The sequence below is a fragment of the Schistocerca serialis genome, chromosome 5, assembly GCF_023864345.2.
Source record: "Schistocerca serialis cubense isolate TAMUIC-IGC-003099 chromosome 5, iqSchSeri2.2, whole genome shotgun sequence".
Classification (NCBI taxonomy): Eukaryota; Metazoa; Arthropoda; class Insecta; order Orthoptera; family Acrididae; genus Schistocerca; species Schistocerca serialis.
The window spans coordinates 559,926,816-559,950,148 of record NC_064642.1 but is presented as its reverse complement, the minus strand read 5'-3'; the positions used below and the strand labels follow the sequence as shown (position 1 = coordinate 559,950,148).

At 38.4% G+C, this 23,333-nt stretch overlaps 1 protein-coding gene across 1 annotated transcript in view; it reads right to left on the bottom strand.

Moving 5' to 3' along the window:
• The window catches only part of LOC126480850 (uncharacterized), a gene marked incomplete at its 5' end in the record, with an annotated part of 52,670 nt that overhangs the window by 10,298 nt on the left and 19,039 nt on the right, over positions 1-23,333 (bottom strand). Inside the window, one exon of the mRNA XM_050104212.1 lies at positions 16,192-17,533. Within this exon, the coding sequence (XP_049960169.1) occupies positions 16,192-17,533 (1,342 nt within the window). The remainder of the gene's footprint in view (positions 1-16,191; positions 17,534-23,333) is intronic.

Genomic DNA, 23,333 nt, shown 5'->3' with positions numbered 1-23,333 from the left:
TATGTTTGTCTTTGGGAAGATGAACCAGATCCCTCGCATCAAACATTTCTACTGTCATTCAAGGTGATACGGAGCTCAGTCTTGCTGGCAAGTCCCCAACGCTTTTGGCTTTCTGTATGTTTGTCACTTTTTGGGAACTTGAGATTTCGACCAAGTGTCCCATTTCGCAACCGCTTAAGCGATTTCAATTCATCTGCAATCCCCTCTAAATCCCTTCGAATTTGAAAAGGCAAGACATTTTCAACCTGCCATCTTTGCTTTTAACTAATAAACACATTCTAACTAATAGCATGTATTTTGTTACTATGTACACCAGAGTTCTGAAATATTCCTGAGTCTGGATGAATCGCTACATAAGACCTCTGGTTAGATTTGGTGTTAATCCACCAGTTCTGAGGAGGGGACGGGGGAAGGGGGGGGGGGGGGGGGAGCAAATTCCAAGTGTTTCAGCTCAGCCTCACAAGCAGCTAGGGCTGTAAGGGTACACCCAGACAGAGCTCCACTGACGTGCAGCGGTTTCCTCAGAGGCTGCCTGCTAATGATTGTTCTACCTCAACAGCTCTACATCTCGTAGCAAACAGCACACCTCGAAATCAAGTGATTTTTTATATAGGTTTTTACCCTCCTTGCAATCTGGGCGGCCAAGCCAAGATCCCCATTCCCTGTGACATACCGTTCCACCATCAAACCACACATTGGTTGCTGAAGCATGCCCGGAGTTTACTGTAACAGAGGACTCATGGCACTTACCAGTCCTCAGTTCAGGAGCATCAGTGTTGCCAAACCCCTACCCAGCAAATGAATGATGAGACCCTGAGGATTTTGTAGAAGTGCTGCATCCAATGTCTACAGGAAAAGATAAGGGCTGGGGCTCTGAAATCTAGCAAAGATGCAAAAACCCAACCACAACCATAATTACCAAGTATAGTAATCACAGCTTGGTGACAAACTCAATCACACTGGCTGTACAACATTCGAGCTGGAGGGAGGGGAGGGAGCAGTGGCAGCAGCAGGTGGGGGGAGGGGAGGGCACAAGGAAAGGGATGCGGTCAACTAATAAATGTATCATGTTAGCTGACAAACTGATTTCAATACAACAATCACATCAGATTGGAAGTGGTTCAACCGACTGTATTGTGTACATCCATGGTGTATTGCCCAAGTTGCCATGACAGAAGATACTGATATGGCTTCAAGATGAGAAAATTTGTTACCTTTCATAACAGAATTTGATAGTTACAGACAATTAATATTAGCAGTTTCTTATAATGTAGAAATAAAGAAACCGCTGCTGTTAAAATGAGGCGGAGCAGAGAAGTTTTGGAGAGACTTTTAATTTTTTTTAAAAAAAAAAAAAAAAGGGAAAGAAGTTTTGGAAAGACCTTTGATTTGCAGCAACATATACGCTGCATATTTTCGTATTACGAAAGTATAAATTTGAATTGCACCAAACACAGCACGTTAGTTTCCGGAGCGTAGAAACCAAGGTTGCGATGTCCTTTTGTAAGCGAGTCATATCTCAAGCCACGAGATCTCGCCAGCTGATGACAGCAGCTATTCAGAGCAGAGGACACGTGTTATAGTCAGCCAATAGCAACCAATAGCAAGATCACTGGTTACATAGCGCGAACACTTAATAGGAAAAGTTAACGGTTTACATTAATGTACACAGTACTGTATATCTACAAGAAAAGCTAAGCTTTCACATATAATTTTGGCCTCTAAGATTGACACGCTACAACAAAGCTAAGTTTTCACATGTAATATTGATTTTTTTTTTTTTTTTTTTTTTTTTTTTTGGCGTGTGTTATACTTTAAGATACATCACACAAATGTGTCAGTAAATTTAAAATTCTGACATAAATGTCTCGGCTCGAAATTCTTGTAAGTGGCTGGTCCTCAAACTGTTCAGTTTCAAATGCTCTGTGATTTAGATATCCATCCCACTTTCTCACACGTAACATAATTCATCTTGCGTAAAAAGAAATTTACTTTGAAAGTAATGCTTTTCTAACCACCGTTCGCAATACTATCCGGAGACTGTTAGAAATAGGTTCAATTTACCAGTTGCCAGAGAGCGTCAGAAAAACAGGCATTATTGTGCGTGTGCAACTGTATCTGTGTAGGAAGCCCGCAAGTTCGTGTGTATAAGCTTGTCAGTGTCGTTTTTGGGATGTAAATTTTCTTGGAATACCAGTACTCTGCAATCTCATTTTTGGTTCTTTATTATGGCATAATGCCATATATGGCAGAAGATGATAACGTGCACTTGAAATTCAGCTTCGCTTGGAACTAGGCAATATTGTAGAATGAAACACTTCGTTTCAAATAAAATGACTGCCTCAGCGGAAAGATTATTAAAGCCAAATTTCTTTAGCAAACTTGCAAAATTAACTTCACTGTTCTGCAGGGCGATTAATGCTTGACTGCTACAAACTTGGAAATAAAATAAAATCAGAAAACTGAAATTAATAATATACTTTTGCCCTCCGTAATTATGTGAATGTATTTTAATTCACTTGATAACTTCCGGCCACAGAAATCCGTTTTGTTTTCATTTGATGTGGGAGCTGTACACAAAGAGAAGCAGCGAAATCACTTAACGTAAACACGGGTCACGTGGAGAACCCCCTCCCCACTACAACTCTGTGCAAGCATGAATCTGGCAGCTAGGATGCGGGAGAAAAATTTTTCTCGTTTGCATCTGGCTGCTTGCTGCTACTACCGATACAGCTAACAGCCAAACTTCAAGTAGTGGGAGAAGGTACTGCTTATACGCGAGTCAAGTGCGCATGCGCAACAGACCACTGGCAATTGGTCAAACGAACCTTACATGAACAGTTGTGACGTCATGCTCATAGCAAGCCGTTTATTGTTACGAAGAATTATAGTCTGCGCCCTATGGCCTTTGACATATTTTTGCCATTTGCAGACGCTTGTGCGTGCACGGTGTTTTGTTGTTGTAAATTGCACATTTCCTTTGCCACTAAAGTTTTATTTTTTTCCCTCTCGTTTATATTTTATTGCTGCAGTATCATTCTCCAGTAGCAGGGCACAATAACATTCTTTGCTAGAGAATCAATTCTCAGTCAAAATTACAAAAATTTAACTGAAAGCTAAAACAATGAAAAATTCCCGGGTTTTTCCCGGATTTTCCGGTTGTCCCAGGTCGTAGACACCCTGAATAATACTGATGAAGTTCATGACTTCCGTAAATTAGTAACAAGAAATTCATTACGGAGTTCTACAAGCAAAAGAAAATAGTACCCATCATGTCAGAACTTCTCCTGCTGCACGAGATGATATACTGGTGATGGGACATTCTCTCTTAAAGTACCTAAGCAGACTGGACTGTGTGGAGATCCATACTTGACAAAAGAAATTGTTACCAGAATGTGGTGATAGTGGTCTTACCGTGACATTTCCTTGTGCTAATCAAAAGCATTAGAGATGTTCGCAAAGACATCAATAGCAACCCAAACTTGTGCCACACCAGACTCACTGCACCATGCACAAATGCATGGCGCTGAGCAGCACAGAATGGTGCTTAGCAGTGCATAATGGAGCTTAGTGCTCGTAGGTGCATAGCAATGTTTTGATGCACATGCGTGCAGTTCAACAACAATAGAAAATGAGAAATGCCATCCCAACAGAGCTGCACGGGAACAAAACATTTCCTCTGATGTGCTGACACTACACAGAACTTATTCTTTGTTGTGCAGAGGGGATACTTCCCAGCTTAACAACTGCACTGGCCACTGATGGTAGAAATTAAAAGATGTCATGGGTGTTACGGCATGGAGATGTGTCTCCAGAAGAATGACAATGGCAAGTGTTCGATCAAAAACTGTATTTGTCAGGCAAGAGGAGCTAAATACCTGGGTGAAATGGACACAAGGAGACTATCATGGGCAAATGATTTCTGACAATTTCCAGAAAGTATATTTGAAGATGGTGCTCCCGAATCTGCTGCCCAATTTTGTCACTGCCATGGACTCTTGTTGTAGGCAGGTGGACATAATACCCATAATACCTCAATATTTTACCCAAGAGTGTTGATAATCGAGTGACTGGACGGGGGGGGGGTGGGGGGGGGGGGGGGGGGGGGGAAGAGGAGCATAAAACACAATGAAAGCATTAAAAAGGCTGGCCTACGTGCTCTAGCAAAGGCAGGCAAACGTAATGAAAAGAATCAAGCTGTCAATTTATGCAAAAGAGTGTAGATCACACTGTGCTTCATCTGCCACTATAGAAGTGTGACCTGAAGGCTGAATTGGCATAGAGAAGATTAAACATTATATACGGGGAGCACTATTTCTGATGAGACGTCTGCAGTAAACCCTCAGACAGCATCTTTTACTCTATTACTGCAAATGACTGGGAAGAGTGTTGTAGAAAAAAGCAAGAGGTGGAGCATAATTAAAGGAGGTGCGATAGTGTCATAAAAGTAGCATTTGGTGACACGATGATAAATGCTAATGACTAATGATCTTACAAAGACATGATGGAATAGAGGTTTCATCTCGCACAGGCACAGCCTGAACGAACTGTCCTGTACTGACACAGTCAAAAGTGATTAATGCAAGTCATCAAACATTTTTCATGCAACCTGTATACATGATATAAGTTGTAAACAGTTAATTGATCATCTTGGCTGTCAAATATCTGTAATTGGTCTTCTATCAAACATTTAGTTTGTCTATAATTTCATATTGTTCATGGTAACTAATATGTGCATTTTTTAGCAATGTATATCTTCGCCAAACATGTCTAGTAATACAACAGTTTTAGTTTCCATTAAACAACACATTTTGGTTTTCATTATCACCATCCATGAGATCTGCTTTCGCAGATGCTCAAAACAGGGGTGTTGGCAGGTTGCCTTACGAGAGATGAGTGGGGCAGATAGTGACAACGAGCTTTAGACTACCATAGATACTACAAATAATTCAAATAATTTTGTTGGGATGATGATGATAATAATAGTACATCTACATCTACATGATTACTCTGCTACGCTCAATAAAGTGCCTGGCAGAGTGTTCAATGAACCACCTTCAAGCTGCCTCTCTACCATTCCACTCTCTAATGGCGCGCGGGAAAAACGAGCACTTAAATTTTTCTGTGCGAGCCCTGATTTCTATTATTTTATTGTAACAATCATTTCTCCCTACGTAGGTGGGTGCCAACAGAATATTTTTGCAATTGGAGAAGAAAACTGGTGATTGAAATTTCATGAGAAGATCCCGTCGCAACGAAAAATGCCTTTGTTTTAACGATTGCCACTCCAATTCACATATCATGTCTATGGCACTATCTCCCCTATTTCGCGATAATACAAAACGAGCTGCCCTTCTTTAAACTTGTTTGATGTCATCCGTCAGTCCTACCTGATGCGGATCCCACACCACACAGCAGTACTCCAAACTATGGTGGACAAACATGGTATAAACAGTTTCTTTAGCAAAACTGTTGCACCTTCTAAGTGTTCTGCCAATGAATCATAGCCTTTGGTTTGCTCTACCCACAACATTACCTATGTGATTGTTCCAATTTAGGTTATTTGTAATTGTAATCCCTAGGTATTTAGTTTAATTTACAGCCTTTTTTGTGTGACATATCACGTAATTGAAATTTACCGCATTTCTTTCAGTACTCATGTGAATAACTTCACACTTTTCTTTATTCAGGATAAACTGCCACTTTTCGCACCATGCAGATATCTTATCTAAATCATTTTGCAATTCGTTTTGGTCATCTGATGACTTTACAAGACGGTAAATGATAGCATCATCTGCAATTAAGATGGCTACTGAGATTGCCTCGTATGTCGTTAATATAGATCAGACACAATAGAGGGCCTATAGCACTTTCTTGGGGAATTCCAAATATTATTTCTGTTTTACTTGATGACTTCCCATCTGTTACTACAAACTGTGACCTTTCTGACAGGAAATTGCGAATCCAGTCGCACGACTGAGGCGATATTCTATAGGCAAGCAGTTTGGTTAGAAGACACTTGTGAGGAACAGTGTTGAAAGCCTTCTGGAAATCTAAAAATATGGAATCAATTTGACATCCACTGTCGATAGCACTCATTACTTCATGAGTATAAAGAGCTGGTTGTGTTTCGCAAGAATGATATTTTCTGAATTCGTGCTGACTACGTGTCAATAAATCGTTTTCTTTGAGGCACTTCATAATGTTCGGACACAATATATGTTCCAAAACCCTACTGCAAATCGACATTAGTTATATCGGCCTGTAATTCAGCGGATTACTTCTATTTCCTTTTTTGTATATTGGTGTGACTTGAGCAATTTTCCAGTTTTTAGGTATGTATCTTTCTGTGAGCAAGCAGTTGTATATAATAGCTAAATATGGAGCTATTGTATCAACATACTCTGAGAGGATCCTGACTGGTATACAATCTGGACAGAGGCCTTGGCTTTATTAAGTGATTTAAACTGCCTTGTTTCACTGAGGATATCTACTTCTATGTTTCTCATCTTCGCAGTTTTTCTTGATTGGAATTCAGGAATATTTATTTCATTGTCTTTGGTGAAAGAGTATTGATTGCGTCTTGCCACTGGTGTGCTTTACGTACGACCAGAATCTCTTTGGGTGTTCTGCCACATTTCGAGACAGAGTTTCATTGTGGAAATTATTAAAAGCATCTCACATTGAAGTACACGCTATATTTCGAACTTCTGCAAAACTTTGCCAGTCTTGGGGATTTTGTGTTCTTTTAAATTTGGCTTGCTTTTTTCGCTGCTTCCGCAACAGTGACCTCACCCATTTTGTGTACCATGGGGTATAAGTACCATCACATATTAATTTATGTGGTATATATCTTTCAACTGCCATCGATAGTATCTCTGAAATCATTCCCCATCTTTTCTACGCTTATGTGATCAGATCGGAAGGAGTGGAGACTGTCTCTTAGAGGCGTTAAGAGCATTTTTATCAGCTTTTGTAAATAGATGTACTTTGAGTTTCTTTTTGATGGTTGTGAGTGTTATGGCATTCAGCCTAGCAGCAACTGCCTTGGTGTTGCTAATCCCTGTATTCGTCATGATACTCCCTACTTGTCCAGGACTGTTTATTGCTAAGAGGTCAAGTATACTTTTGCAACCATTTACGCTTCACATGGTCTCATGAACTATTTGCTCAAAATAATTTTCTGAGAAAGCATTCAGTATGATTTTGGATGACGTTTTGTGCCTGCCGCCAGCTTTAAATGTATAATTTTTCCGGCATATCGAGGTAGATTGAAGTCACCACTGACTATAACTGTATGAGTGGGGTACCTATTTGAAATGAGATTCAAATTTTCTTTGAACTGTTCTGCGTCGTCGGGGTCAGTAAAACAATCGAATTAATAGTTTAGTCCAATTGTCACATATAACCTCTACCCATACTATTTCGCAGGAACTATCTACTTCAGTTTCACTACCAGGTGAACTACTACTGACAGCAATAAATATTCCACCACCAACTGTATTTTCTGGATACTTTTAGATCGTTTGAAAAAATTTCAGCTTAACTTATTTCCAGCTTTAGCCAGCTTTCTGTACCTGTAACTATTTGAGCTTCAGTGCTTTCTATTAGGTCTTGGAACTCTGGTTCTTTCCCAACACAGCTACGACAATTCACAACTACAACACCGAATCGTTTCTACACATACTTTACTGTGTTTTACCTGCCCCCTTTTAGATGGACGATCTTTCTGTGGTTCCCTAGGACCCCCTAACCTAAAAAACCGCCCAGTCCCTTCCACACAGGCTCCGCTACCTGTGTAGTTGCCTCTTATGTGCAGTATATAATAATAATAATAATAAACAGCAAGCATATTATTAAAGATCCCAATACCACAACAGATAAATGCAGACTTTGCAAACAACAAATAGAAACAGTAGATCACATCACAAGCGGATGTACAATACTAGCAAATACAGAATATCCCAGAAGACATGACAATGTAGCAAAAATAATACATCAACAGCTTGCCTTATAACATAAACTTATAAAACAACATGTTCCCTCATACAAGTATGCACCACAAAATGTACTGGAGACTGATGAATACAAATTATACTGGAACAGAACCATTATAACAGATATAACAACACCACATAACAAACCTGACATCATACTCACCAATAAAAAGAAGAAATTAACACAACTAATTGAAATATCCATACCTAATATAACAAATATACAAAAGAAAACAGGAGAAAAAATTGAAAAATACATCCAACTGGCTGAGGAAGTCAAGGACATGTGGCATCAGGATAAAGTTGACATTATACCACTTATACTATCAACTACAGGAGTCATACCACACAATATCCACAAGTACATCAATGCTATACAGCTACATCCAAACTTATATATACAACTACAGAAATCTGTAATTATTGATACATGTTCAATTACCCGAAAGTTCCTAAATGCAATATAACACATACCGTACAGTTAAAAGGAAGTGACACTTGATCAAGGTCCGCGTCACTTTACATTTTTAACCAGACTTAATGTCTGAGAAAGTAAAGAAATAATAATAATAATGTTGTTGCTGATATGCCAGTACTACAGGTTTCAGAAAAAGATAAAGAAAAATTGAATCAATTGGAAAGTATTTCTTTTTTAATGTTCGTTTTAGAGTCAATGGAAGTATCACTGGCCCAATCAATGCTGGAGTCATCTACGCCGTATCAGTTCTTTTTTACTGACGAATTAACAGCAAAAAATGCAGGTAAAACTGATTTTTACAGCACACACAAAAACCCAAACAAAACATTTAAATTTAATGTTCATGCCATTCATAATTTTATAGGCATATGCTTCATTAGCTTTTTGGCTCCTCTTTCCACTGTTTGACAATATGAAATCACCAGACCCTGAGAATTTATATCATGACAAATCGTACAAAATTGGGCCTATCACTGTTCATGTGAATAAAAAATGTCTCGACTGCACTGAGCAAGCATTTGTCAATTGATAAACAAATTTTTGTAACCAAAACAAGGCACAACATGAAGATGTATAAGAAAGACAAACTACATAAATAAGAGGTGTAAACTTTTTGTTTTATGTTGGCAAATGTGGTTTTCACACAAAACTGAAATTTACAGTGGGAACGAAAATAATCCAAACTTCAGAATAGATAATGAACGAGATATTGGAGCACCCAGAAACTTTGCAGTTCGCCTCTCAAGGGAAATTCCAAGGGACCAGAACTACAAGATCTATTTTTACTCATTATATCGATAAGGACCTAGTTGCATATCTATTCAAGCTAGGGATTCAACGTGTAGGAACGATACAAAAGAATATAATACTAAACCGCACATTCCAAAACGAAAATGAGGTGAAGAAACAAGTATGTTGAGTGTTCTAATGACTACATTACTACCATTGAAAAAGTGGACATTTCTTCCATTTTGTCTGTTTCTTGTATACTTTTGGCAGCAAGATGGCAAAATCTGAATTGAAAACGATTGACAGACAGGAGAGAGAACACAGAATAGCACCATGTCCTGTTGTTGTAAATGGCATATTTCCTTTGCAACTTAAGTTTTGCTTATTTTTCCCTCATTAATTTTTTACTGCCGCAGTGTTATTCAGCAGAAGTGTGAAACAGTAATATTCTCTGTTGCGTTTCACTTCTTGCCAGTCACAATTACAAAAAAATTTAAGTAAAAACTTAAACAACAAAAAATTTCCAGAATTCTGTAAAATTCGCGGTTTTCTCCTGGATGAACAAATTCCCAAATTTCTCCTAGATTTCCCAGTTGTCCCATTGTATATACACCCTGTAATAGTATCATTTTCTATGCTGTACACAACTGAGAAGTACATTTCTGTTCCAAGCACCCTTTCACCACAACGTATTTTATTTTCTATTTTTGTCACTGTCTTATTTATGCGTCTGAAAATCCGTAATGAAAATCGCAAACACATTAGCATCCAGCCCTTCTTCTCCTACATGCCAAACATAACATACAATTGACCAAATAACAACAACTGGCTTGGGTTGCAGATACTAGTTGTATTGCTTGTATATCCATAATAAATATACAACACTTTCCTACTTCAGCTGCCTTTTCATCATTTGAATTGTTCTGCCTTGTCCTCTCTTTCTTCATCTTCTCTGAAATATTATGTAATATTAAGAAAAATAGAAAGCACATTCATTTTTCTTTAGCTGAAATTAACCAACATTACATTCCCTTATTTCTTTTACAAATTAATCTTTTAAAGCAGCTGGTTAAACATTACCACTAAATCAATTAATTTTGAATGCTCTGTACAATTTACTAAATGTGGAAAATGTGGCTCAAACTAAAGCTTACATGTAGAGACTCAGCAATACTGGGGTGGCAACTTGAGTATTTCATTTAAAAATTTAGAAACATTTTCTTTCAGTGTATTACTTTCTTCTTTCCAGTCCCTTCCTGTTTTGAAATAAGTATCCTCTTTATTCAGTTTAACCCACGTGGTGAGTGACCATACATAAATTCCTAAAGTTGAAAGGAACATTTCATTACATACGGGTAACATATCATCTTATACTTTATAATTTATCCTGAAGATAACCTTTTGTTCCTGATTCTCTTACTTTGGTATTTTTGTTTAACTTTTTTCCAGTGAACCAATGTAGCACAATACACTTGCCATTGCTCGTAACCCATGTTGTTGTTGTGGTCTTCAGTCCTGAGACTGGTTTGATGCAGCTCTCCATGCTACTCTATCCAGGGCAAGCTTTTTCATCTCCCAATACCTACCGCAACCTACATCCTTCTGAATCTGCTTAATGTATTCATCTCTTGGTCTCCCTCTATGATTTTTATCCTCCACACTGCCCTCCAATACTAAATTGGTGATCCCTTGATGCCTCAGAACATGTCCTACCAACAGATCCCTTCTTCTCGTCAAGTTGTGCCACAAACTCCTCTTCTCCCCAATTCTATTCAATACCTCCTGATGAGTTATGTGATCTACCCATCTTATCTTCAGCATTCTTCTGTAGCACCACATTTCGAAAGCTTCTATTCTCTTTTTGTCCAAACTATTTATCATCCATGTTTCACTTCCATACATGGCTACACTCCATACATATACTTTCAGAAACAACTTCCTGACACTTAAATCTATACTCGATGTTAACAAATTTCTCTTCTTCAGAAACGCTTTCCTTGTCATTTCCAGTCTACATTTTATATCCTCTCTACTTCGACCATCATCAGCTATTTTGCTCCCCAAATAGCAAAACTCCTTTACTACCTTAAGTGTATGTTTTCCTAATCTAATTCCCACAGCATCACCAGACTTAATTCGACTACATTCCATTATCCTCGTTTCACTTTTGTTAAAGTTCATCATATATCCTCCTTTCAAGACACTGTCCATTCTGTTCAACTGCTCTGCCAAGCCCTTTGCTGTCTCCGACGGAATTACAATGTCATCGGCGAACCTCAAAGTTTTTATTTCTTCTCCATGGAATTTAATACCTACTACAAATTTTTCTTTTGTTTCCCTTACTGCTTACTCAATGTACAGATTGAATAACGTCGGGGATGGGATAAACCCCGTCTCATACCCTACCCAACCACTGCTTCCCTTTCATATCCATCGACTCTGGTTTCTGTACAAATCGTAAATAGCCTTTCGCTCCCTGTATTTTACCCCTGCCACATACAGAATTTGAAACAGATTATTCCAGTCAACATTGTCAAAAGCTTTCTCTAAGTCTACAAATGCTAGAAACATAGGTTTGCCTTTCCTTAATCTTTCTTCTAAGATAAGTCGTAGGGTCAGTACTGCCCCACGTGTTCCAATATTTCTACGGAATCCAAACTGATCTTATCCGAGGTCGGCTTCTACAAGTTTTTCCATCTGTCTGTAAAGAATTCATGTTAGTATTTTGCCAATGTGACTTATTAAACTGATAGTTCGGTTACTTTCACATATGTCAACACCTGATTTCTTTGAGATTGGAATTATTATATTCTTCTTGAAGTCTGGGGGTATTTTGCCTGTCTCATACATCTTGCACACCAGATGGTAGAGTTTTGTCAGGAATGTCTTTCCCAAGGCTGTCAGTAGTTCTAATGGAATGTTGTCTACTCCCGGGCCCTTGTTTTGACCATATTTGAAATATTTTACTATATTTCTCCTCAGATACTGAAGAACATGTTCTCTTCTTCCTTGATTTGCAACAGAATTTTGATAATCATATTGTTTCACTTTCCCTAGGTCCTTTTGTTATTTCAATTTGGTCTCCTTTTTTTCTTATGAACAGCACTTCTATATTCTCTCTCTTTTGGGATCAACTTTCTTCCTCTGCTTTCTAGAGTTAGGTACAGATCATGTACTTCTGAGCCATAAGATTCCTCTGCTGTTTAGTTTCATAGGTAGTACCAAATCTATAAAAACCCTGCCTTCTAAATTATTTACATTTAAGTTAGTAGATACTGGAAGTTCACTTGCTGGTGGGAAGAATGCTGGCAGTACACCTGGAACGTCTGGGCATGAAAATATACCAGATATGACATCATTATATTCTGAACTACTTACATTTAATATTCTAAAACTGACATCTCATTTGTTGGTGAGAATGATGCTGGCAGTACTGTTGGAACTTCTGAGCAGGAAATGTCAGATAACTGTACAGCCATCTTCAACATTCTAGCTGCCCTTGATTTGGAATTATTTACTTGCCTTTAAGTTTCCTCCAACATCAAGAGAAACCTCCAGAAAATTTGATGACTGGAAGTACAATTTATACAATATGTGCTTCTGGACCACACTGTACAATTATTATACACCAGCAGCATGGTATTACTATGATCTACACAGAGAAGTGTCTACGAAATTAAAATTAAGATTTGGTACGACAAAACAAAATAAGATCGAGAAAAAATAACACAATTCAAATTTAAGTTAGCCTTGTTTTTGTTGGTGAACTCTATTTTATAGTTAGCATGCCTTGTTCTTGTGTTCTTACTGAAAATAGCGTACTTAATTATTTGTGTGCTTAGCGGTTTTGGGTGGTCTATTTAATCTTCTGCACACATTAGATAATAATCTGCACAATTATTAATTTACTGCATATTAATCACTACACTACAACACTGTTAAATAATACAAAGAATGTTGCCTAGTCACCAACAAACTCTTAATAATTATTATATTGGCACTATGACAGAAGTGTAAGAAATATCCAAGCAGAAGGTTTTGAAACTTTGCAATACGAGGGTAATCCCAAAAGTAAGGTCTCCTATTTTTTTCTAAGTACATAGACCTGTTTATTTCTACAATGGTTTACATCAGTTTACAGCTTGAACATTTAGCTATTTTTCGACATAATCACCATTTCTGTCGGTGCATTTTTGTTTATTGTATGCCCATGTCATACCAGCTTGCCGCCCTACTGTTCAGAAAGTTATGAACCTATTCTTTCACCTCGTCGTTGGAGCTGAATCACTTTCCGGACAAATGTTCTTTTAACCTAGGGAACAGGTGATAGTCACTGGGTGCCAACTCAGGACTATAGGGTGGGTGGGTGATTATGTTCCACTGAAACTGTTGCACGAGATCAATGGTTTGCCGAGCGATGAGTGCGTGAGCGTTGTCATGGAGAATGTGCACGCCTTTGCTCAACATTCCTCTTCTCCGGTTCTGAATTAGCCGTTTGAGTTTTTTCAGAGTCTCACAGCACATGTCAGCGTTAATTGTGGTCCCAGTGATTTAGCTCCGATGACGAGGTGAAAAAAGAGGTTCATAACTTTCTGAACACCATGGCAGCGAGCTGGTATGACATGGGCATACAATAACTGCCACAGTGTCTACAAAAATGCTTCGACAGAAATGATGATTATGTCAAAAAATAGCTAAATGTTCAGGCTGTAAAACATTGTAAAAATAAACAGGCCTATGTACTTATAAAAAAATAGGGGACCTTACTTTTGGGATTACCCTTGTAGAAGAGCTAAACATACCTACATGGGCTTTTCCATCTTATCTGAGATACATTTCTTAACTTGTAGAAATAACCAATTCAAAATTGACAATTTTTGAGTTACGAGCTTTTGCAATCTTAACAACAGTATGCTTTGGCTTTTGAGGATTCATTGTCCATACACATACCTGCCAACCTTCAAAAACAAAAAAATCAGGAGACTGAGTTTTACAAACCAAGAGGGAAAAATAATCAAAAACCATGGCTTATTTTCAGTATAATCCCAAGACAATTGATGTTAGTCTTTTTTCTAGACATCACAAAGCCATATAATGAATAAAAAAGACAAATGAAAGCACTAGCGCTACCTGAAATGTTGATTCCATATCCCTTATTTGTAGCATAGCCCAGGTAATCGTCATTAGGTTATGATGTTCTTGGTTTAAAATAAAATAAAAAAAAAATGTGTTTGCATAAATCAGTCTCCACCATGTTGTTTTATGAATATAATAGAGGGAAACATTCCACGTGGGAAAAAATGGTAGATTGTAACCGCCCCCGGTGTAAAACCTGTCCCTTGCACTCTCCCACCACCACCTACTCCAGTCCTGTAACCCGGAAGGTGTACACGATCAAAGGCAGAGCCACGTGTGAAAGCACCCACATGGTTTACCAACTGACATGCTTACATTGTGAAGCCTTCTATGTGGAACTGTCCATTCACATGAACGGACACAGGCAGACAGTGTTCGTTGGTAATGAGGATCACCCTGTGGCTAAACATGCCTTGGTGCACGGCCAGAACATCTTGGCACAGTGTTACACTGTCCGGGTTATCTGGATACTTGCCACTGACACCAACCTATCAGAACTCCGGAGATGGGAACTTGCCCTTCAATATATTCTCTCTTCCCGTTACCCATCAGGCCTCGACCTCTGCTAACTTCTAGTTGCCGCCACTTGTACCTCACCTGTCATTCAACAACATCTTTGCCTCTGTACTTCCGCCTCAACTGACATCTCTGCCCAACCTCTTTGCATTTACATGTGTCTGCCTATATCTGTATACGTGCGGATGGATATGTGTGTGCGCGCAAGTGTATACCTGTCCTTTTTTCTCCCTAAGGTAAGTCTTTCCGCTCCCAGGATTGGAATGACTCCTTACCCTCTCCCTTAAAACCCACATCCTTTCGTCTTTCCCTCTCCTTCCCTCTTTCCTGATGAAGCAACCTTGGGTTGCGAAAGCTTGAAATTTGTGTGTGTGTTTATTGTCTCTATCAACATACCAACACTTTCGTTTGGTAAGTTACAGCATCTTTGTTTTTAGATATATTGTTTTATGACATACACACAAAATTTATGCAAAAATAAAGCATTTCAGGGATTCCGGACATGATTTCTACTGATCACAAAAATGTTGAGTAATAAGCGACTTCATTTCAGCACAATGACAACAAACAAATATGCCCAAACAGAGTAAAACATTGAACGATATGAGTATACATTCTACAAAACGTGCAGGAAATACAAAAAATAACAATTGATGTACACATTATGGATGACTTCCTGATTTTTAGAAACTCTGATTAAAAACAACTAATGAGTGAAGGACTTCCGACCATGGGGGGGGGGGGGGGGGGGGGGGGGGAAGAAAAATAAATGTCTTAGGTTTGATGATAATTAGCTAAAAATCAGGAGAAATAATGGAATAACTCTGAGGCGGAGGAAAGTGGAAAGCTGCGAATTTGGAATGTATGCATTCATGATCACTGGTGATTTGTGGCAGAATGATTAATAGATAATTCTATCATGCTTCCATTAAAGAAATCACATACAGATTCATCTCAATTTGTCATGAATAAATCCTGCTGATGCCACTTCACTGACTTTGAAAGGAGCTTCTAGTATTTAGTAACTGTATGGTGAAAATAGTAAAGGTAAAAGATTTGACAACTTTGCAGGTGTGCTAAAGTTAGGACATGTGTGTACCAACAATATGGAAACCACACCCAGAAATGAAAATGAATGAATACACAGTTACTTGCAGTCTACATACAACTTCCTTCCTTTATATCTTTCCACTTGTACAAACCGCTATTTTAATGCACTGTCCCACACAGTTTCAATACAAAATATTATCAATCTGTGTTTAGAATGCAGCATATATAGTAATCTGCATAAATATTTTCAGTAACCTTAAGTTATAAATATTTAGTAAACCTCACCTCCTCAATGAGTTTAGGATCCAGACAGTCACCATTGTCATCAAACATCATTTCCCACGTGCATTCATCAGGATTCAGTCTCATTTGTGTAGGATCTGTTGACACGGAGTTGTCAGCTGAAGGTGTAATCTGCTCAATTTGTTTTTCTTGAGCTGTGGGTCCAGACGTATTTCCAACACTGTTGTTACTACCTGATCCCTTTGAATCAAGTGATATACTTGGTTCAAGCAAACTGTCACTGTTGTCTGAAATAATAAGTACATCAGATAAGACACTGCCCTCTGACACAGGAGCATTCTTATCTACATCCTCCACACTGTCCTTTGCAATATTGGCATTCTTGTCTTCTACCTGTTCTTGAGGCACTTTCTGGAAGAACGAATTTTGTTCACTTGTATTGCTACTTGTTTCCAAAGTTGGCTTATGTGAAATGTCTTCCACTACACCCAAGTCCCTACTTTCTTGTCCCAGACTACAATCTTTCATATCTTCTTCTTCTTCTACTGATCTCTCCCCTACATTTACTATACTCTCTTCAACACTATCTACATTTTTTAGTGAGTCTAAATTAGGGGGACATATACCAACTTCAGAATTTTCATTTATGGTATCTACACAGTTTGAAATATTACAGTCGCACAGTCTTAACGTCCTATTACAAGTTTTACAACAGTCTTCCACTTCTTCATGAAAGTCAGTCACAGTTTTAGCACTTTCCAGTACTGGTTCACTTACATTTTCAGCACATAAACCAGATGGGAAATCTGTTCTGCATCCACTGATCTCACATTCATGTTGTTCTCTTTGCACTTCATCACAATGGCAACAATCTTCTGCTAAACTGTTGGTGTGAGTTACGGGGACCGCACATCTACTAAGAATCTCAGCAACGCACTCTACTCTTTCCTCATTTTGACTCTGGTCCGAAATTACTTCTACACCAACTTCCCCACAAATGACTCGATCCCTTCGTTCACTGCTTCTAGTTAGAGCACTTCTATCAGCAGCAGCGGATGGTATATCAATATTTGTTTCATAAAAATTATCCACATTTTTATTATTGTTCTTGTTATTAGAAGTAATACTTAGGTCCTTTCTATCATCACTGGCAGGTTGTAACTGCTGGTGGCATGAAGATTTATCATCAAGTTGTTTAGTTTTAGATAGTGTCCGACGAGAATCCTTGTCATCACCAGATTTCTTTGTGCTTGAAGTCTTTTTGTTTTCAGGTGGTGTAGAACGTAATGCAGCTGGTGACCTTTCATTATGTTCTGGAGTTGCAAGAATTCGTTTTGCTCGAGGTACATAAACCTGAATATCTGGCCTACGTTGCTTCGCCGGCCTGGAAATAAGACTGAAATGTTAATGACAATGCAATTAACATCACTCGCAGACTAAAAAATGTTAATTTAATTGTATACTCTACTGAAGTACAAAATGCTGAATGAACTGTAGTAAATTAAAATGCCAGTCTCAGTAGGTACCAAATCAAAGAGGTGATAACTGCCAAAACAGAAAATTAGGGAAATATTTCAGATTCCTCTAAAAATGTGTTTGGCAGCTTATTAAATTAGGATAAATGATTTTACCACCAAATGTGCTGTACTGTAAATAAAATTTTCATTAATGATATAAAACAGATTAATTACTCCTTTTATCAGTCCTGTCTAAAAATGGATGAGAGATTTATTTGCAAGTGATAGTACAAAGAGAGAGACATTTATGTTTTCATACACATCAAATACATGAACACTAAGAAAGAACGAACTGGGAAACTATATTTTCAGTATTTTTCTAACAGTACAGTAGTAAAAAAAAACAACCATGTAATTACCTGTTCATATTAATGCAAGGAATCATGTTTCTTGCTCTCAGCTAGACCAGATTCTCAAATCATAAGATGAGTAACTTTTTTTGCTTACTAGATAGCCTGTTGTGTGAACTGGGCTGCTTTATAGCCCTTTATTTTGATGTACTCTTTCTGTGTTTCTTTACTGGCTCCAGAAAATCTGCCCTCCTCAAATTCACATTAAGGATTTCTGTGATTCAAACTATCAGTAATAGAGATTGTGAGTTCACAAAACATTCTGAGCTTCCAAGACAGATGTATGGCCACTGGGCTAGTAATTAAATATTGGTGTACAATACTGTGAAAATAATATTGTTTTTATTCCATCCTGGATTTTCCACTGTTTAATACAGGTTTGCAGCCATACATTTTTCTGTGAAACAGCCACTTATCATTCTCTTTTGTAGGACAGCTACAGCAATTGTGTCTGTTGTGAACTATACCTGGCTCAGAATAACAAAATGACTGACATCTAGCTGTTCACAGGGCTGCTACCATAGCCATCCTACTTGTCTCCTCATTTACAAATCAAGGAAATCAAACGACTAGCTGGAGGAGGTGAACCACGATAAGTTTTCTGAATTGGTTCAAGAGGTAACTAACTACTGGGAAACTTAAATCAGACATCTGTGATTGCAATGGATAATGCCCCATACCATTCAGTTATTAAAGATAAAGCCACAACAATGGCAATGGAAAAAGCCAACATTGTTAAATGCTTGAAACTCCACAATGTGAAAATTCAGGACGATTAATACAAGGTGGAGCTCATGAAAATATTGCATAAAAATAAGCCACAATTTCAACAGTAAGTTGTTGATCCAGTAGCTAAAGAACATGGCCATAAGATTGTTAGGTTTCCACCATACCACTGTCACTTTAATGCCATTGAAATGATTTGGGCACAAATTAAAAATTACATGCCAACAAACAACAGAAGCTTTACTGTGGTAGAAATTCAAAGACTATTAGAGGAAGCAGTGGCACAAACAATGCCAAGAAATTTTTTACATCACACAGAAACCACTGTTAAAGAAACATGGAAAAGTGAGATGACTGTCGAGAGTAATATAGAAAATGTAATTCCAGTGGCTCGTCCATGGACCATAGCTCCAATAAAGACAGTGTCAAGGAAGTGATTCTGAACAAAGTGGCATTTACCCTTTGCCTTCACTGATGTTTATTTTTTTGTCTGTATTTCTTATTTTTGACTGAATGGTGTGTACTGCAGTTGCACAGTAAATCTCATCTCATGATTAAGGAATACTCCTCTGCACAAGTACGACACTCTGCATGCACACTACAATGATTGGTAAGTACTCAAGCAGTTTATATTATTACAATGGTGTTAGTTATTGTATTTACACGAACGATTCAGATCCATTTTAACACCCCTTACGTATTGAATACGACAAGTGAATGTGAGTCACTCTGAGTATTGTAGAAACAGTGCACTTGCTGTTGCTTTTGTTGAGATATAGAAATATCAGGAACATAGAATCATTTTATACATGGGAGTACGTTTGTTAAGCCACAAGGATATAACGAACCTGTAATGTGAACTCATTACCGCACATTAAAAGGTGGCGTGACAAGATAGTCTGAACTGCACAGCTATTACTGCTACAGGCACTGGCAAACTGATATCATCGCCTCCTTCCACACTCAACTGTGCCTTGCTGTCAATCACTCTGTTATTCTGATTCAGGCATACTTGTAACTGACATGTGAAAGTCACACACATTCTAAGATTAGGATCACACCACCACCATTTCGTTGCTGGATAAATATCTCCTTTGTAGTTACTCATGCACTACAGCCTTTGGCTACACACATCAATGTCACTCCTGGATTTTATTCTAATGTTGTGTATGTACTTTCCATTAAGTTGTATGTCATTTTTTACTCCCTTGGAATCTGGCATAGAACTTCTTTGGTCTATCTACCATTCATTTGCCTGGCTATGTGTCATTGTAATAATGCTCACAATACACACCTCTCCATTGCTTACTGGGCAATCCTCAACCTTCACATCCTTTTTCACATTAAAAGTCCATGTCTCAAGTCAAAACTATTAATACAGAAGATGCCAGAATCTTCATTTTATCCAAGAGAGAGAGAGAGAGAGAGAGAGAGAGAGAGAGAGAGAGTTTATTGAGCAAGCACTGTACCAGTAACGGAGCTTCGTGTGTAACGGAGCAGAAAGAATCGATGGTAGCACAGGGTTAATATGTTGAGACGAAAGCATTGATTTCATGTCCTAGAAGTGGTAAATGTATGGCTACAGTTGCTGGCCACTAACGAGACGTCTTCACTTCAATTCCTGTATGGAGCTCTCAATATCCACCTTATCATCCTTTTTGCTGCACTTCCAACATACCTTAGCACATACATAATTCAGCACAGACCATAATTTAAAATAATATACCCTTAAAGAAAGATACTGTATGCACACTAAGAAGACTCTTGACAAGGTCACTAACAGGAGTTGGAGCACTGAAACAGGCCAAATGATGCTGACCAGTACTGACCACTTTCTGGTCACTGCCTAATTAAGTAACAGATAAATACTGTGTGTAAATGTGTATTATCCACCATTTGCAAATAAATAAAATGTGGAGGTAACAATTGCTGTAATGCTATCTATAACCGAGAATGAAATGAACTTATTAACTGAAATCAAACAATGGAAAATCCAGGATGGAATTTAACAATTTCTTTTTATTTTTATTTCTCTCCTTTCCGCTACTTACCCCCTCCCCCCTTCTCTCCTGTCCTCCGTCTAAACTGCAACACTTCACTGTCCACCACTCCCACCATACTATCCCTCCCCCTCCCCGCCCCAGCCTCCTCCTTACCCCCACCCAGTCGCCACTTCCACCATGCACTGGTGCTGCCGCTCGCAGTGTAGTTTCAGCTCTCTGAGACTGCAGATGTGTGTGCAAATTGCACTTGCATGAGTGTGTGTGTGCGCGCGTGTGCGTATGTGTGTCTACTGCTAACAAAAGCCTTAATGGACGAAAGCTATGATTGTGTGAATCTTTTTATTGTGCCTATCGCGACTCAGCACCTCCGCTGTATTATTAACTGAAATGTTAGATACCATATTTACTCGAAACTAAGCCGCACTCGAATTTAAGCCGCACCTGAAAAATGAGACGTGAAATCAAGGAAAAAATATTTCCCGAATCTAAGCTACATCTGAAATTTGGGACTCGAAATTCAAGGGGAGAGAAAAGTGTTAGACCGCACCTCCAAATCTAAACAAAGTTGGTGCAATGTAACACGAGACACAATTTATGTCGAATGGATGAAAATACGGCTACCCTTCCTTTTTCACGTGCTTCATCTGGTTTGAATCCATCGCTTTGATCTGATAAGTGCCATTCTCTTTGTCATAGGTGTGAAAATGCATTTTTGTACTGTGCCATGCATTGTTTGTCGCATTCTGATAATGAGTGTTTACGACCTGTTGCTGCTCGTGGCATGGCTTGCCTTTGTGCGTGCTACTGCTTACAATAAAAAACCCAGAGAGAGAGAGAGAGAGAGAGAGAGAGAGAGAGAGAGAGAGAGAGAGAGGAATTTTCTCATTAGCTAAACAATGGCAATGGCAAGACACTGCTATTTGTTGTTACTTCACTGCTGCTTTCTTTGATAATGACCAACAAGAACCAAATAATAGACTGTGTATGATAGATGTTCTGAACGAGAGTTGGCGAAAAATTTTCTCCGTATGAAAATCTTTGCAGATGCCTCTTTAGTACATCACATTCGGCACAGAAATTAGAGTCATCTTAGATTTAAAAATCTAGTCAGTTGCCATGCCTAATTTCCACCTGTATCACTATTCAGAATAAGAATCATACAAATATAAACATGACATGATATGTATATTCCTCTGCGTTTGCTGTTCTCTCACTCTAGTTTCGTAGTTTATTAGGCAGACAGGATTTAAATGAGATAGCAGCATACACGAAAGAATACATGGCATAGTGTTTACATTCATATTATTCTTATGGTGAAGAGAATACTGCATGTGATTCACGATTCATAAAAGTTCCTATTAGCAACCACCTCTTGTCACAGGTAGGAAAAAATTCAGAATGTAGAGTTGGCCATATTGACATACATCCCAAACTGTCTTGCCAGTCATATTTTCGTAGTAGATTTTTAGTGATGACTTCAAATGCAGAGTGTATTGTTGTTGTCTTCAGCCTGTAGACTGGATTGATGCAGCTCTCCACGGTTTCTACCCTGTGCAACGCAGACTAGCAACACTTACAGAGTAAGAATAAAAATAACTTAGAAATTAAATGCTGAAATTTAAAACAAAATTTTATTAGGTTTGTAATACATCTTATACGAAATGTTTAAAATATCAGTAATGATTCTGAATCACTATCACTCTATTCTTTTTGCTCATTTCTTCATACAGAGCATCGTCCCCCATACCATCTAGTGCATTGGATATCGAACATTTTTTAAATGCTTGTTGCACAGTCTGATTTGGAACACACTTCCATGCATCATAAATCCATTGGGACACTTGTGACAAACTTGGGCGTTTTACATGCCCTGTTGGTGTCAGTTGTCTGTCACTTTTCGAAAGCCAGTCTGTGTACAGGCGTTTAAGCTTGTCCTTAAATGGTTTATTCAAACAAACGTCAAAGTGGTTGTAGAACTGACATCATCCCGCCTGGAATTACTGCCAAGTCTGTTTTGCTTTCCTCTAATTTTCGTTTTACTGCAGGTGCTGTATGGATTGCGTATGCATCTAATATCAACAGACTGTGTAAACCAAGCATTGCGCCAGGACGACGATTCCACACACGCCTAATCCATTCCAGCACCATGTCCTCCGAAAACCACCCAGTTTCGTTTGCTCGTACAATTACAGTTTTTGGAAACACTTCCGATCTCGGTAAAGTCTTTTGCTTGAAAACTATAAATGGGGTAATTTATGTCCATCTGCTGTACAAGCAAGCATGACGGACATCCGCTGTTTTTCACCCCATGATGTAAGAACACTTATGTCTTTCTTTCCTTGGGCATCAATCATATAATTAGATGGTATGTCAAAATATATGGGAATTTGGTTGGCATTTCCTATCTGACCAAGAAGGTACTGCTTTTCTGTGCACCGTCTAATTATGAAGTGCTGAAATTACACAAGTTTTTCTTCATAATTTTTCGGCTGCTTCTGTGCAACTGAAGTTCGCCTCCAAAGTGAAAAACCCCAGCGCTTCATTAACAGATAAATCCAGTTGCGACTAGTCTTAAAATTTTTCATTTT